Raw genomic sequence first — 17,066 nt, forward strand, 5'->3', positions numbered from 1 at the left:
AGTCCCCCATTACGAATAGAATGGTCTTATACACATATCATGCCTACTCCTTCGGGGATACAGCCATGACGCTTTATTATGCTTTTTTTAAAATAATAGAATATGGGATTAAAGCCTCTTATCAGATTAAAAATTGTAAACATCTCACAATCTTAGCTGATAAAAAAAACCTGATTTATAATCTATAACTATTATAACAAACATTCGATATTCACCAATAAAACAAATTCTCCAGTTAACAGTATTTATTTGTAATTCCATACTTCCACGCTATACAAGCATAATTTTCACAATATGAGAGAAATATAAAATGCTTCAATTATTTCGCAACGTTTGCACATCATAGAACAACAAATGAATCAAAACTAGACAATAAATACATAGAAACACTTGAAGCATTTCTGTATATCCTTTACATCTATACATGCCCCCAGCACTTTGTAAATCATTTCATAGATTCAACTATTTATATTAAAAGTGATCAAGCACAAAATATCAAAATTACTGACAAGTTTATTACATCTTAGGATCTCGTATCAAAAGTAGCTGCAAGTTGTCTGTTAAGTTGTGGCTCTGCCCATCCCATTGGGGATTACAGAATTAAGTTTATGTACGGTCACGAGCATTAATATCTATACACTTTGGTACCATGTCACATTAACTTTTTTGACAAATTGAACTGTAAGTCTCACTAAATGTCAAATATGTTAGTGCGACAAAGTCCTAAAGTGGATACATTATATTGCTCATGCATGCATGACTATATGTGTACTGGGGGGTTAAAAAGGGCACATCAAAGCAATTCACCTAAAACAAGCAAAATAGCTATTTGACATTTGTTTGCATTGCGCACTAACTTTTATTTGCGCAAATGTCAAACTGCAATATTGCTTTCTTAGGTGAATTACTTTTATATGGCATTTTCAAAACCCCTGTTAGCCTAAGCACGAATTTAGTACGGTATCATCATCAAATTCCAGTAACAATGTATGGGTATATTAACAGCTATTCGGTTTTGCTAGCCACATTAGAGCCTATCATAACATCGACCTGGGATAGACATTTAGGAGTCGCCGTCACCGGACACGACTTGGATGATATGATGATGATGACGATATTAACAGCGCCGTCATGGGAGTAAATAGAACTAAGGAATCTTCCATACATCGGTGCCAATTCGGGCGCAAACATAACCTAATTTTAGTTTGACAGCTCTTAAATTAGTGCCGTCCTTTACTTACAATACGCGCAAGAAAGAGATGCAGCTAGTTTAAGTCGAATTACGTTAAAATTAAGTTGGTGCTCGCTCGAATTGACACCATTTTCACTAGAGTTTAATGATGGCGAATATTTATGACGGTATGATAGTAGTCGTGCTTAAACCATTGTTTAAATATTTATTTACACAAGTCCAGGAGGCGTTTCCATTTTTCGTCGTAAACTTAAAATATTGATCATAACTTTGCTTTCAGCTAAGCGAAAACATACATTTTATAAACATCTTTTTAAATACAGGACTGGTATCGATTATCTTTACTTATGGGCCAATATTTGTGAAATAAAAAATGTTTAAGTTGATATATACGTGAAAAGATTACTCGACCAGTAGAAATGTCATACGCCAAATAAGGGACTTTTCAAACGGCGTTCCCCAAAAACACGATAGATGGCGTTGTTAAGGTTTTTCTTTGTTTAAACTTCTAATTTCATGGATAACAGACATAATACATCTTTTATCTTTGCTTTTGGGTATAAATGATGACACTTTTTATTACACCAAGGTACAATTACAACTTCAACCCATTATTATTCTGATCAAAATAAAGAGAAGCAACATCATTCTATACATAATATGATCCAAATATCAAGCAGCAATTAGTTTTATATATGCTTCTGCCTTACATAACATTTTTGAATAATTATATAAGTACCCCAGCAATGAGAAAATAGGTAATTATCACGTTAAAAGTGAACAACGCCATCTATCGTGTGTTCGGGGAACGTCCATTGGAAAGTCCGTCATTGAAAGTAGGTATGTTTGTCGCAAACTTCTTTTAATTTCTTTTAACAGTTATAAAACTAATCCTGCCTCATTCTTGTACGTAAGAGAGGGGCGGTATTATTATAGGGCTGCCAGAGTAAAAAAAAAATGCATACCTATGCCGATATAAGCACCGTTGCAGAGAAATCCTTTTTTCATGGTTATCGGGCCGTCGTGCGTTGCATTTATGAATACTGTTATTATTAGTATTTTTATGATTTTAGTTTTTTGTTTTTTTTTTTCTAATAATTCTTAATCTAAGTGTTCTTTTTTATTTTCTGTCCTGTGTACCTGTGTGTGTATGTCTGTGGTGTCCGAAAATAATAAATGTTTCTTTCTTTCTTTCCTTTTCGAACACAATCTTTTTTGCCAATATGAATATAACGTATTCGTGTATTTTTTATATATTTTGAATTCATATAAAATACTATTACTATCGAGTAATCCCTTCATAAACGAGAGACCAACAAACTTTACATATACAAGCGATCCCCAAGCACCTTTCTATTATAATTGATATCAAACATTCACAATATGTGTACAAATTTTAGGCAAGAGTATACATTATAAACGTCACTGAATGAAGACTAGTCATCTCGCTCACGCATTTTGCAATCTTATTACAATTGTCAGTATCTATCCCGCTCACACTACCCTTTTAACATGAAAGCGTTCTAGAAGTTATAAGTTGTCAACGGCATGACAGGTACCAATCGATTATCGATAGATGGCGCCAATCGATAATAGAATCGAACGATCGACGTCGATGGTCACTTGTTAAACTAATCATCATCATCAGCCCATTAACGTCCCCACTGCTGGGGCATGGGCCTTCCCTATGGATGGGTAGGGAGATCGGGCCTTAAACCATCATGCGGGCCCAGTGCGGATTGATGGTTATTAACGACGGCTAATGCAGCCGGGACCAACGGCTTAACGTGCCTTCCGAAGCACGGAGGAGCTCGAGATGAAAACTTTTTTTTTGTGGTCACCCATCCTATGACCGGCCTTTACGAAAGTTGCTTTACTTCAACAATCGCAGACCGAGCGCGTTAACCGCTGCGCCACCGAGCTCCTCTTGTGTTAAACTAATAGCTGACGACAACTGTCCTATTATATTATCGATCGACGGCAGCGATCTATTGGTATGGTAGTCTAAGACAGATGTTGACAATTAATAATGCAGTAAGGAACAAAGACGAATCATAATTCGTTGTATGTGCTACATTATACAGACACAACTGGCACAAAGTTAAACAGTTAAATACAGCCTTTGAACAATACAAGTTCTATCCGCCATTTTGTTCTAGAACAGTCGATCTTGTACTACGTTTACTAGTGGCGCCAATTAATTAATTTCATTATAATTTCTAGGTATCTAGAATACCTCGAATACTAATGTCTGAGAACACATTCGATTTTATTAATTTATTAAGTTGGCAACATTGAATCGTGTTTTGTGATTGGACGATTGTGTTGTGAAGTTTTAATAATGTTGCCAATTTATAACAACAAAATTACTACCTATTTACCTATTACATGAAGTAGGTACGATACGATACGCATTTACGTGGAATTATTCTTGACTTTGTTGAATCAAATAACTATGAAATCGGAACGGAACAAAACTATGTATATAAGTATCACTATTAGTTGATTATTAAGAGTTGAACCACTTCTGGAATCACCTCATAGCACTTTCCTAAGCTTCTATACTTTTCAGAGCGAATAAAATTGTTATTCAAAACTCTAGATTAAGAAAATTTAATTCATCTTTTTTGGGGTTTTTACGGTTTTACAATAAAATACCAGATAATATTTTGAATTTGGCAGAAAATAAATTAGCAGTTTAAACAAAGATTTAAAAAGTTTAAAAGTAAGTAAAAAAGCTTATTATAAGATTAATGATTAGCTAAATGATAAAAATGTCTGGTATTAAATGTGTTCCTCTAGTTATTAAATAACTTGTAATGTACCCTCATTGATTTAAAATGTGTTGCTGTTGCACTTTCTTGTCATTTCTTCTCCTCGGCTTCAACACCTTGTGAAATGACGTAAATTCAAAATGTTACATTGACCTTCAACAAGTATATACGTGATAATTACGTTGAATAAATGATTCTAATTTCGAGAAGAGCGATATCGCTTCGTCGATTCTGCAGTGTGCGGTCGCTCTCTCTCGTTCTAGCAAATGACGGTTCAGAAAATCGGAAAAGGATAGAAGTATAGAAAAGTGCGACAATGTGGTTTGACCCTAAAGTCTAAAGCAAAGCAAAATAGGTAACTTAGTACTTTATATCTCACTTTGCTAACTTGGGCAACAATTTCAACCATTTTTAGAAGATAAAATCTTTTACACTTCACTTTTACTTTTCAACTTCTGTGTCTTATATAAAAACTTATACAGTGTTACTACAAAACAAAGACTAAAAGATAAACTATGTTTAAAATATAATCCGTATACGAAAGAAGTCCCGAAGGCCGCGGCGCTACTGTCGCAGATTCTGCATAGAATTATTATGACTTGTTAAGTTAGTTTCATTAAAATCCGCCGAATTGTTTCGTGCCGCGAAATACTATTTCAAACCTAGTTTATTCTTAGTTTGTGTTATTTAGTAACACTGATAAAGTTTGTTAACGTAATACTTCTTTTATTTTATTTGATGACAAACGACATCGTAATTCCGTTTGCTCATAGCATCATCTTTATAAAACGACAAGGATCTTTTGGCAAGTGGCCATAATGGGAACTAACGCGGTATTTTATGGAAACGTCATTATTGAAAATTGTTGTAAATAATGGTACAATAAAGCAAGGTATGCTCAAAAGTGACAGCTAACATTTCAAGGTTAGCCGCGCTGACGTCATCTCTACCACCATTGCCATTAAAAAAAATACACACGTCTAATTCACTTTGCAAGGCAATTTTGAACTTTTACTAAAAGATTTACTTACAGTTTTAGTGATTTTTATGTATGTGACAAGTGATAGTAATTCGGTTAATTTTCAATAATAAAATTTACGTCGTTGGAATGTTGGAGATACCAATTTAATGGTAACACTTACGTCATAGGCTTAAAAATCTACTAGGCCAGAGTGGTTAAACCCTTTCCAAAAAAAAAAACAAACGGCTAGCAATGGCGGCTTTTCATAGGATTGACCTTACCTTGTTTTATTGTACCATGTGTTATAAATGGAGAATGTATGGAGACGGTGCACACTAGCTCCTGTCAATGTCATCAAACTGCCACAAGATCCTTGTCAACCTATATAGTCGCCTTGTAGTGAAAACCACGTAAGCGCCTTTTTGAAAAATCGCATTCAGATGTCATTTTTGTAAACAAATCAACAAGTTAATATATGTGTTCTCAATATTTACCAAGGAATAAAGGATATCAAGGCTTTGATCAACGATTTTTCAAAAAGGGGCTTACCTGATTTTTACTACAGCAGGATCTGCATGACAACCGCGCCGAATTATATTGAGCGCTTCGACCAATAAACGATACGAATGCTATCTGCGTAGATGGACGTCAAACGGCTTTTGGTCGAAGGCCTCGATATAATTAGCGCCGCGCGCGGCGCGGTTAGCGTGCAGAGCCTACAAGACGACTATAATGTAAATGTAAATAAGATAGTGGCGCCACCTAGGTTAAACATGATTTTATTCCCAGTTTTAGTTCTTCACAGAATTTGAGTTCAGTTCAGTTTTTAAGTCACTGGTACATACATCGAAAGCTGCAGTACTTCCCAAATTGGGCCTTCAAGTTTCATTGTTTGAGAACTCTGTAGTGCAGTGTGAACTCGACATTGGACTTCCAAATGAAGTGCCTCACCGTCCGCAGGTCCATGTTTGGGTCTAGTACCTGAAAAAATAAATATTGTGTTAAAATTATTGTCCTCGTATACCAAATAGACTGAGAAAGAAAAAAGAAAGCAGTAAACTTAAAGTCAGAACGGGATGGAAAGGAGTATGCTGAGTGTAAAACTGTGAGACAAGTGGACCATGTCGAAAATAAGAGACGTAACAAAAGTCGCAGATGTGACGAAAACAATAAGGAGACTCAAATGGCGTTGGACAGGACACATGGTGAGGTCTAGAATGAAAAAGTGGACTAATGTCATCACAGAATGGTATCCCAGAGATGGTAAAAGGCGAAAAGGGAGACCAAAGAAAAAGATGGGAAGACGATCTAGCACAAGGTTGGCGGAGGTCAACAGGCGACAGACAGATGTGGCGCAATAAGTAGGAGGCCTATGTCCTAGGACAGCCCGACATATAAGTAAACATATAGATAATTAAGTAATAAAGTGAAACTATGTAATAATGTCGGTGAATAAAGACTATTTTTATTTATTTATTTTATAACAAATAGACTAACAATAGCGTGTAACGACATTGTATAACCAATATTGCACTTTATTTGAAGAGCTCTGACATCTTAATTTGAGGGCATGAACTCATGTGGGTTATGAGGCCAAATAACCTTATTAACCCTGGCCGGTGTTAGGGTTACTATTCCACACCTGACATGATTCATGTAACAACTAGATACTTATATGTATAGGGCTATACATGCCCGATCGGTATGTGTGGCGGCGGCGGCTGCCGAGCCTGTTGGCGGTGCCGCGCTCACGCACTAACCTGCTCGGGCAGGCGCCGTTCACACGCGCATTGCGCAATCTTAACACTGTAGCAGAGACAATTGACTTATTCTGCTGCTCTCTGAGTGAATTCGCAAAAACCATCATGTTTGTGATTTGTTATCAATGATATTATGTTATTGTAATAATGTTTAGTGTTTAAGATAGCTTCACTGTCGTATTGGTTACATACCTGTAATGATAGTTGTAAGATTGAATAAATAAATAAATCTTCAATAACATAATTGTACTTCAGGCGATGGCTGTACCATCCGATATGTCTCAGTAAGTTTCTATGGCATCTGATATAAGCACCATTGCAGATATTGGGTAATCCTTTTTAGACACAGTTTTTTGGGCTGGTTATAATAATAATGATAAGCTATATTGAAGACTATAGACAACCGGAGAGGAAATATGATTGGCCACCTGATACGAAACGATTCATTTATAACAAACATTATAGAAGGAAAAATTGAAGGGAAGAGAGGAACGGGTAGACCTAGGATAAAATTTATGAAACAAATAAAAGAGAAGGTGCAGGTCGTGTCGTGTCGTATCGGGAGGTGAAGGTTTTGGCGAGAAGAAGAGAGGAATGGCGATTACTCCACCGACAAGAGCGCAGCTCCTAAATAGATAGAGAGAGAGAGAGTGATAAGCTACCTGGTCCAGGCACAGCAGCTCGACCCGCTCCTCGACCTTGTCCCCGCTGTCCTCGGAGCGTGTCCCCGCGCTGGCTCCGTTCACATCCCCGCCACCCACAATCTTCTCCACCACATGTTCTGCAACCTTACGGCACTGGATAAAGTCGTTCGCTACCAGACGGTCCTGGAAAGGAATAAAAGAATAAAAATAAGTTAGAATACTACAGGACTTAAAATAAGTTTTCCCTGTAAAGGTATTGTAAAATTCTATGCAAAAAAATAATTTGCTTGTTACTTTATTTATTTGATTTCTCTGGGCGCCATCCCACTCGCGTCAGACAGAGTATTGCGGGAAGGCAAGAGGGAAACCTCTGCCCTATTTTTCCTTAAAAAAATTGCATGGAGAATGCTACACCGACAAGAGCGTGGCTCTTATGTTAGTGATGTGATTATTATTTATAAATCGAGACCCGGACTTTTGGAGGGCGTGCGTGGGGCCGAAGCCCACACGTAGAAGCTCTCTAAGACAATTTAATCTAACTATGGTGTGACACCAACCGGCGATTATCCCCGTATGCACTATGGGAGTGCACCCAAAGACTGTCCTCGGTTTTTGTAGGACTATTGCGTATTATGGAAAGAAACGGGCTATTGGGGTGGTGGTTAGTGGACCGTGATATTATTAAACAAATAGAACATTCATTAAATCATCTTCATCCTGTCCTTATCCAGTACTCCGTCACTCCATGTATTTGCGCGCGTTATTTGCCTACTACCATTCGTATTCGGTCCTGGTTACTACTTACTGATGTAAGTAGTCGTTACATGAGTCATTTCAGGGGCTGAAAAGGCTCAATATTAACCCTGACACCAGGGTTGATGAGGTTGGTAATCCACCACACAACCCACACAATAGAAGGTTCCTATGAGCGTTCAGGAATCGGCGGGCCGTTCCGCGGGGTGCGAAGCGATAACAACTGTGCGCTTGAGCGCCTTTGACTACCCTTTTTAAAAATTCGGTTGTGAGTTTATATTACGTTGTGCCAAATGAAACCTTAAACATACCTTCTTCTGCCGATCCTGTTTGCTCTGGCAGCTGGAATGTGAGAGTAGATAGAAGGGCAGCTTGTTGAGCTTGGGGGCGGCCATCTCTATGGCAACGTCTACCACCCACGAGGGTACCGTCTCCATTAACAGGTTGCCCTCGGTCTCGCCGCCTGCGTCACCAACCTGAGACAATAATACCGTTGAAGTTTAGATTTTTAGTGTTATGTAATGGTGGATAAATTCGTCTGGATGCAGAAGGAACTGCCCCCCATGTAATCCTGGAAAGCACGGGAGTGTCAGCACAATGGGTAAAAATCCTCAAAGGAATGGGGTCACTCCGTGAAACCTGTGAAAACCCTAGGAGGCTTCTGAGCTTCTGGAAGGAGTTAGGTTGGCTTACATAGTCAACAATTACATGCATAATGGGCCATCTTAGAGTCTAAATGTGGAAAATAGAGCCCATTAACATAACATAACAATGGTGGATAAAGGGTGGATATATGATTGTAAGGCAGTAATGAGGTGTCCTAGAAAACAATAGATAAGCTTCGCCTAGAATTAGAGAAAGGATGACGAGAACTAGAATTAGAGAAAGGACGCGGTTGTTGTGCGAACCCTGCTCCAATCAGCAGTGGAACTAACTGAATGTATAGATTTTAGTGTTCTGTCTTCTGTGGACCTGTGGAGTAGCCCATAGCATAGAATTATATATATCTCATAAAAAAAGAGACACTTCCGAACTTTGGTTCAACAAGAGATTAGCGAAATTTTAAATTTGGAAAACATTAAGAATTAAATTTAAATATGTTATAAGTAATTATGAATACCTTCTGCAAAATCATATTGCTTTTTTATTCTCTTAAAAGACATAATTATTATTATTCTGATAATCCTTACAAAACTTGTGTGCACTGTGAAAGAAATGAGTGAAAATATGAATTAAAAATAAACATGGCTTTAAAATATTTACCTGTAGCCTATAAAGTGTCCTGCCACCAACTTCACTGAAGATCAGTGGTGTATGCAATGGAACACTAAAGAAGTTATTCCCAATAACCTTCTGCCCCGACTCGTTGACTCTATTTGGATGGTTCCAGTGCTCCAACAAAGCTTGAAGCAATAAAGCACCAAAGTTGACTTTCTGATCATTTTCCGTTGTCAATCCAGCCTCTTTCGCACTCACCCATGCACTTAAACAGTCAGTCTCATCTTGTCCTAAATGAATCGTTAACATCCCTGTTTTCAAGTCAACGTTAAACCAATTCGGAACGAAAATCATTTTGAATCTTTTCTTCACTTCTTCATCGTAGTCAACTTCACCTAAATCTTCAACTTTACATGCTTTTAGTACATCATATAATGCTACGTTATTGGCTGTGTCTTTTGTTAGTATGTGTCGTTTATCATTTAATACTGTGTAGTGTTTGATTGCCGGTCCACCAGGAATATGGTGAATCGGTTGAGTTTGATATACATTGTTGGTGTTGTAGTTATTTTGGTTATACATATCAGAACTTAAAGAATTCAACGGAGGCAATTTCCAGCTTCGTATGTCAGATTCTGAGGTTGATACCCACACTCCTTGTTGGTCAGCTGTGAAGCATAGTTTCAGGATTGGGGCGGTTTCTTCACACACAATCATGAAGTTATCAGGGTTCCTCAATTCGGTTATAATGACTAGTCGGTCTCTGCCTCCAGATATAATGTGTGTGAAGTTTTCTGTGGCAAGTAGAGCCCAGACTGCTTCTGAATGGACTCGAATTGTTGACACACATCTTTGCTGTGATAAAGACCATAATTTGATGGTCCCGTCAGAGCTGCCTGAGACACACTGTGAGCCATCCCGGCTCACTACTAAAGCTTTAACATTATCTGCATGTCCTTTAAGTTTCATTAGTCTAGAACAGTTTCTGGGGTCCCAAACTCTGAGGACTTTCTCTGTGGAACCACTGACGAGTATGGTGCCTGGAGGGTTCATAGCGAGGCTGTATATAGATTCCTTATTACCAACAAGACTAGAAGTAGTAACCGTGTTGTTGCTAGCTGTCAGAGCTGTTAAAGTGTTCACGTCCCATAGAAATATGGCGCGGTCTAAGCCCGCGCTGGCGACTTGTTCCTTGTCTTTAGCATATGCCAGAGTACGTACGTAGTCTTTATGGGTCCTGAGTGTCGACATGCAAAAGCCTTTCGGCGCATTCCAAACTTTGACAGTCGTATCAGAAGATGCACTAATAAGATTTTTCCCACCACAACATAGCACTATATCATTGACCCAGTCGGTGTGGTGCTCCATGCTCTGGATATACCTGTCCTGGACTCCCGTCCCCGTGTGCCAAACACGAATAATTCCATCACGCCCGGCGGAGTATAGCCTTCCTTGTATAGGATCAAGTTGCAGCGAACTAACGCCATTTTTATGCCGCCTTTCCTCCTCGTCGCGGATCACGAACGATACTTGTGTTTTTTTACGCATATTGGAGCCCATTTTCCGACATTTTAGATTGTAATTAAATTTTTATTTCGCGATAACTAGGCCCCAGTTTGTTTCCGATTTGCTTGACGTTTCTATGTTTTCATTGACGTGAAGTAGCACTTGACGCAAAATGCCGAGCTTCTGGGTTTTGATTGGCTGTTACTAAAACTTGGAACACAACAACCAATCAATGTGTGTTGTAAACGTCAAGTAAAACAGTCTGATAGTTATGCTTTCGTTCAGAAATTGACGAGAAATTGTAAATTTCTTTACTTTTTTTTATGAATGCGTTCTATTATTTTTATTCTAGATTCTCATTTTATTATCGTCAAAATAAAAATACATCTAAAGAAATTAATGTAGTATTTTAATTGGATTACACTTCGTAGTCTCTTAAATAAATATTTACAATGGAATCCTTAACAACTATCGTGCATTATCATTATCAGTATTATATCACATCATGACGACATTGAAACCGATCCGGTCTCTCTCTTCACAGTTAATCTCAACTCTACACAATTTTCACACTTTTATGATTCGCATCAGGAAGCTCCAACTTAAATGAAGACGTATAAATTTCCACAATAAACCTTAATCCTGTACTTCTTTCACTTTGTAAACGTATTTGCACAAAAAACTGTCCGACCCCTCCTTCTGTAATAGTTGGTGTTCCACTTTTATTTGGCGAAAGATCCAGTATGGCTATCCCAGTTATGTTAGTGCCCGGTGGATAGACAAATGCTAATGTCTCTTCTCTTTTGAAGAATAGTAGACCATGCTTTTTCACTTCTGTATAAGACATGCGAGCACCAAAATCGTATCCTTCATATAAATCGAAACAGGAATTTTCGCCGACAAATAAGAGAAAATACAATGGTATTACAAAGGGAATATGTGGCTTCATTGCACGGTTATTTACGTTAGCTTGCAGCCTCAGAGTCGTATTGCTCACTGATAAGTTGTCAATCGATTAAAAAGTATGCAAAGATGAATGAGTAAACAAATTAAGGTCATGATTTTTCTTCTCTTTAATATCATCATCAGCCCACTAACGTCCCCACTGCTGGGGCACGGGCCTTCCCTAAGGATGGATAGGGAGATCGGGCCTTAAACCATAACGCGGGCCCAGTGCGGATTGATGGTTATTAACGACTGCTAATGCAGTCGCGACCAACGGCTTACCGTGCCTTCCGAAGCACGGTGGAGCTCGAGATGAAAACTTTTTTTTTTGTGGTCACCCATCCTATGACCGGCCTTTGCGAAAGTTGCTTAAGTTCAACAATCGCAGACCGAGCGCATTTACCGCTGCGCCACCGAGCTCCTCGGTGGCTTACATTTTTGTAGGTGTTTCCCGTTCGTGATACTTATAGGCACAATATTAATGCTCGTGATCACAGATGCCTATAGAAATTTACAAAGAATACCTTATATTTTTTTATTCGACTTCGGCGAAACAGAAAGGAGGGTTATGTGTTTGACCGCTATTATTGTTAAATAGAACAGAGTTTCATTAGAGTTTTTTTTTATTAGACTTTCAGATTTTCAATAAAGTACTGTGGAGTATCTAATTAACAAGTAAGTGCATTCTATAAGTTTTATTTTTCCTATGCTGCACTATCTCGCTATATTATAATAATATTAAGTATCTCCTGCGCTGCCCGATCGTCGTGGAGATCCTTGGGGGAGGCCTATGCCCAGCAGTGGGCGTCGTACGGCTGACGATGATGAAGTATCTCCTATACTCAAAGAAGAAACTTAGTCTGGAAGAGATTGTTAATTAGCAATAAGACCACCTATTGTATTGTTTTTATTTCCCTTTTGTATTGCCTGTGTGTGCAATAAAGTATTTGGTATGTTATGTTGTGTTATGTTACAGGTATCTGCGAAACAATAGTATAAAATTACGTTAGAATAAATCATTTTAAACTAGGACAGCTTCTCTTTAAGCGATAAATTCGTGTTAATATGTTAATGTCAAGTATAAAAACTTGTAAACACTGATAAAGCGGAAGATTACGCAAAATGTTCTCAATTATATTGTACATTATGGTTGGCTAACAATAGTCGTGTTATCATAAAGAAATACCATTTCTTACGCGTCATTGCGTACATACGTACTTACATATAGGCTTATTTCCCAATAGGGTAAGCAGAGACTACTGAATTCCACTTACTATTTACATAAGGAGGAGCTCGGTGGCGCAGCGGTAAACGCGCTCGGTCTGCGATTGTTAAAGTTAAACAACTTTCGCAAAGGCCGGTCATAGGATGGGTGACCACAAAAAAAAGTTTTCATATCAAGCTCCTCCGTGCTTTGGAAGGCACGTTAAGCCGTTGGTCCCGGCTGCATTAGCAGTCGTTAATAACCACCAATGTGCGGATTAGCCCGCGTGGTGGTTTAAGGCCCGATCTCCCTATTTATCCATAGGGAAGGCCCGTACCCCAGCAGTGGGGACGTTAATGGGCTGGTGATGATGATTTACATAAGATACATAACACAAACAGCCTATAACGTTCCACTGCCCCTCAATCAATCGAAGGGGGTATGGAGAATAATTTACCACGCTGCTCCACTGAGCAGGCTCCGTTGGTTTGGGCACGTAAAAAGAAGACCTCCAGATTATGTGGGTAATGTTACAGCCAATCTAAACATACCAGGGCTTAGACCAAGAGGACGACCAAAAACAAGATGGGCGGATGTGGTGAAAAAGGACCTGTGTATGTGCAATGTCTCCGAGAACGACACGTCCGATAGAGCGAAGTGGACGAGAAGTACGAAGAAGGCAGACCCCACCATCAGATGGGAATAATAAATGCCAAGGAGGAGAGAGAGAGCTACTCCACTGCGGGTTATAGGATGGGTGACCACATAAACAAACTAATTTATTTATAAAAAATCTAAAAATAATGCTAATTAAAAAGAGCTATTATACTGTAGACGAATTTTTAAATGATAAGTTTTAATTTTAATACACACTTCCTCTCTTCCCTTCAACGTTGCTGTGCCCTATAGGGTCCATGTTTTAGTTCCTATCCTATGCCTACACCCCATTGTACTAAGTACATGGAATGCAATAAATATTTGAATTTGAATTTTGAATTTGGGTTGGTGGAGGTATTTGGGCTAGTAGCCCGGGCCAACGGCTTACAATGCAGACATAATTTTACTGTTACTATTTGCTTACTAAAAAAGCCGCCCACGCAGCATATACAGTGACCTGAGAGTGCAATACAACAATGCGTTCAGGGCGCTGCTGGGGCTGTCGCGACGCTGTAGCGCCTCCGGTATGTTCTGCGAGGCGCGTGTAGACGATTTCCACGCGATCATGCGTAAGCGCTGTGCGTCTCTGTTGCGCCGTGCGCGTGCCAGCCCCAACACCATCATGAGCGCATTGGTGGACCGGTACGACTCGCCGCTGCTGAACCGCTGGGTGCGATTGCACGCTGTTACATAGCTGCCCGCGGCTTCGGTGATTCGGGCCGGTCTCATGTGTTTTATTTTTATGTTTTATCGTCTTTCGAATCTGTTACTAATACTAGGTTAAGCTTTTTGTTACTAACTAAATATGGACTAGTTTCCGAAATAAATATTTTGAATTTGAATTTGAATATAGCCGTACCGAGTGGAAAACCATAACCTGTGGTCGCGATCCTCAGCAGTGGGGGAACGACTACTAAGTACTCTCATACATTTACTCATTTACTCTCGTATGTGTCTGGGGTCATGGTAAAGGCTCCTGACGGGGGTGATAACGACTACTTATTTAAGTAAATACCAGTCGACCGACTGCTTACGGTACCTTCATCAATCTGGCGATGAAGATTGGACTTATATCCTAACAAACTAGGGATGACAAATGGATTTTCGTGATATGTCCTCAACGGAAATCGAAGCCGGGACTTTCAGATGAAAGAGACAGACGCTCTGACCAGCACTGCTCGGAATCGTAGTCTTTTTTTATTTTAATGAGGCTTTGAAAACCCTATATCTATCACTTAGACAGGGGATTGGTCAACCAGATAATATACCGTTAACTCTAACATCATGTTATCATTATCATTAATGTAGGGCCTTGCGCTACATTAATGATATAGCGGAACGTAACTACGAGGTTGACTTATTTACTTGTTCGGTGGTGAAATTCACAGAAAGGTCGCTAAATTATTTCAGTGGGTACTAGATGTTCTTCATACTTTGATTTATAAAATATTTAATCCCATTTATGTATCGGTATCGCATTGGGTATACCTGTAAAGACATTGTTTAAGAATTATGGAAATAAAAAAAAATGTTCTTTAATTATTGTATTTGTTCGAGCATGTTGCAAATTGGAAGCAACGATGGTGAATGTCGGTGTACGGACAAACCAAAGTTGGTTTTTGTTGCACCGTCAATTGTAAAAAAATGTCATCATCATCAGCCGTATGACGCCCACTGCTGGGCATAGGCCTCCCCCAAGGATCTCCACGACGATCGGTCCTGCGCTGCCCGCATCCAGCGGCTTCCCGCGACCTTCACCAGATCGTCGGTCCACCTTGTAGCGGGCCTACCCACTGAGCGTCGTCCAACACGTGGTCGCCACTCCAGAACCTTTCCGCCCCATCGGCCATCGGTTCTCCTCGCTATGTGTCCTGCCCACTGCCACTTCAGCTTTGCAATTCTCCGTAAAAAAATGTATTAAGTACTTATTTTTAATAAAAATAAAATAATAAATAAATAATCAGGCATAGTGTGGTCGGTCATCGACCCGGAAGACGTCATATGTCTGACTGACGACCCGATTACTCTAGTCATAGAGGCGGCCCCGCTGATATAGTCATCAATTTCTCTCATACAACGCTTATCGCTGTCGGCCCACTAGGGACGATTAATTCTTTCAGATAATATTATAATCTGGCCTGTTGTTTTAAATTCTATAAATTCTAAGCGTCCCCCATTGTCTGGCCAAGTAGTTATGCCATCTGCGGAAAATCTACAATACTTAATTCACCTGAAAAAAAAGAATGGATCTCAATCATCGACCTTCAACCCACACGACAGAAGATTACTTTTTATGTATTCTCTCATAGTTCAGCGGAAAAGTTATTCATGAATGAAAATGCTATTATTCCCTCGGCAACATCAACTTGTGTCATTTGTGATACATAATGGAGCAAAGTAGTTTGCCGTGAAAAACAAAAAACCAACTCAGTATAATATTTCTATAACTAAGGTGATTTTTCAAGTGAGCTCTAGGTATTGACTGAAGTAAGCTTTTAAGGAGTCAGTATAAAATGTTATGTAAGTATACGATACTCGTAGCCAAAGCAATCAGAAAACGATGCATCAAAACTGTCGTATGGAGTATAGCCGTCTATGGATGTGAAACGTGGACGCTGACTCAGAAAGACAGAGAGAGACTCGAGGCCTTTGAAACGTGGTATTGGAGGAAGATAGAAAGAATAAGTTGGACTGAAAGAGTTACTAATGAGGAAATTCTAGTAACAGTAAGGGAAAAAAGGCAAATATTGAGAATTATTGAGGACAGAAGAAGCAAGATGATCGGACACTTAATAAGACACGACGAATTTATTAAAAACGTAATAGAAGGGAATCTATAAGGAAAGAGAGAAAGGGGAAGACCAAGAAGAGCTTACATGGAACAGATTAAAGAAAAGGCGAACGTCGTGTCTTATAAGGAAGTGAAGGAATTGGTCTTTGATAGACAAGAATGGAGAATGCTACACCGACAAGAGCGTGGCATTTAAATTAGTGATGATAGAATGTTACTTTCACGCTGGACAGGCAACGAATAAAAAACGTGGAACGCATTCATATCCCAGACAAACATAACATAAGCTTATGACTAATATGGGATAGTCAGAGGTACATCTATCGCAAGACGAAAAGTAAGTACACAAACTTCGTAGACCGACGCGATAGATGGCGAGCCGTATCGCCGTCTATAATGGTCGATCAGAAGACTATTTTCCGTCACTTTTGATACGAAGAGAAATTAAAAAAAAAACCGAAATGTAATGTTACGTACTTTTTATATAACTTCATAAGATAGTCGCCTCATTACCTTGGCTTCTAAAATTACCTTTTTCTGACCATTCCTTACTGCCAGCACTGCCTAGAAGAATATTTCTCATGCAAATTCTATCGAGGAAAATATACAAAGGGCGGGAGCGGTACTTACATTTAGTCGGTTGAGTGAATCAGGGGGTATT

At 39.1% G+C, this 17,066-nt stretch overlaps 1 protein-coding gene across 1 annotated transcript; it reads right to left on the reverse strand.

The window, feature by feature from the left end:
* Positions 1-227: 227 nt before the first annotated feature.
* On the reverse strand, positions 228-11,003 carry LOC126377341 (WD repeat-containing protein 48 homolog). The gene is made up of 4 exons (XM_050025046.1): positions 9,348-11,003; positions 8,396-8,560; positions 7,350-7,514; positions 228-5,908 (listed from the first exon to the last, which is right to left on the reverse strand). Exons 1-4 carry the CDS (start codon positions 10,860-10,862, stop codon positions 5,813-5,815), a joined length of 1,941 nt encoding a protein of 646 aa, XP_049881003.1. The 5' UTR covers positions 10,863-11,003; the 3' UTR covers positions 228-5,812.
* Between the last annotated feature and the right edge of the window lie 6,063 nt (positions 11,004-17,066).

The sequence above is a fragment of the Pectinophora gossypiella genome, chromosome 23, assembly GCF_024362695.1.
Source record: "Pectinophora gossypiella chromosome 23, ilPecGoss1.1, whole genome shotgun sequence".
NCBI lineage: Eukaryota > Metazoa > Arthropoda > Insecta > Lepidoptera > Gelechiidae > Pectinophora > Pectinophora gossypiella.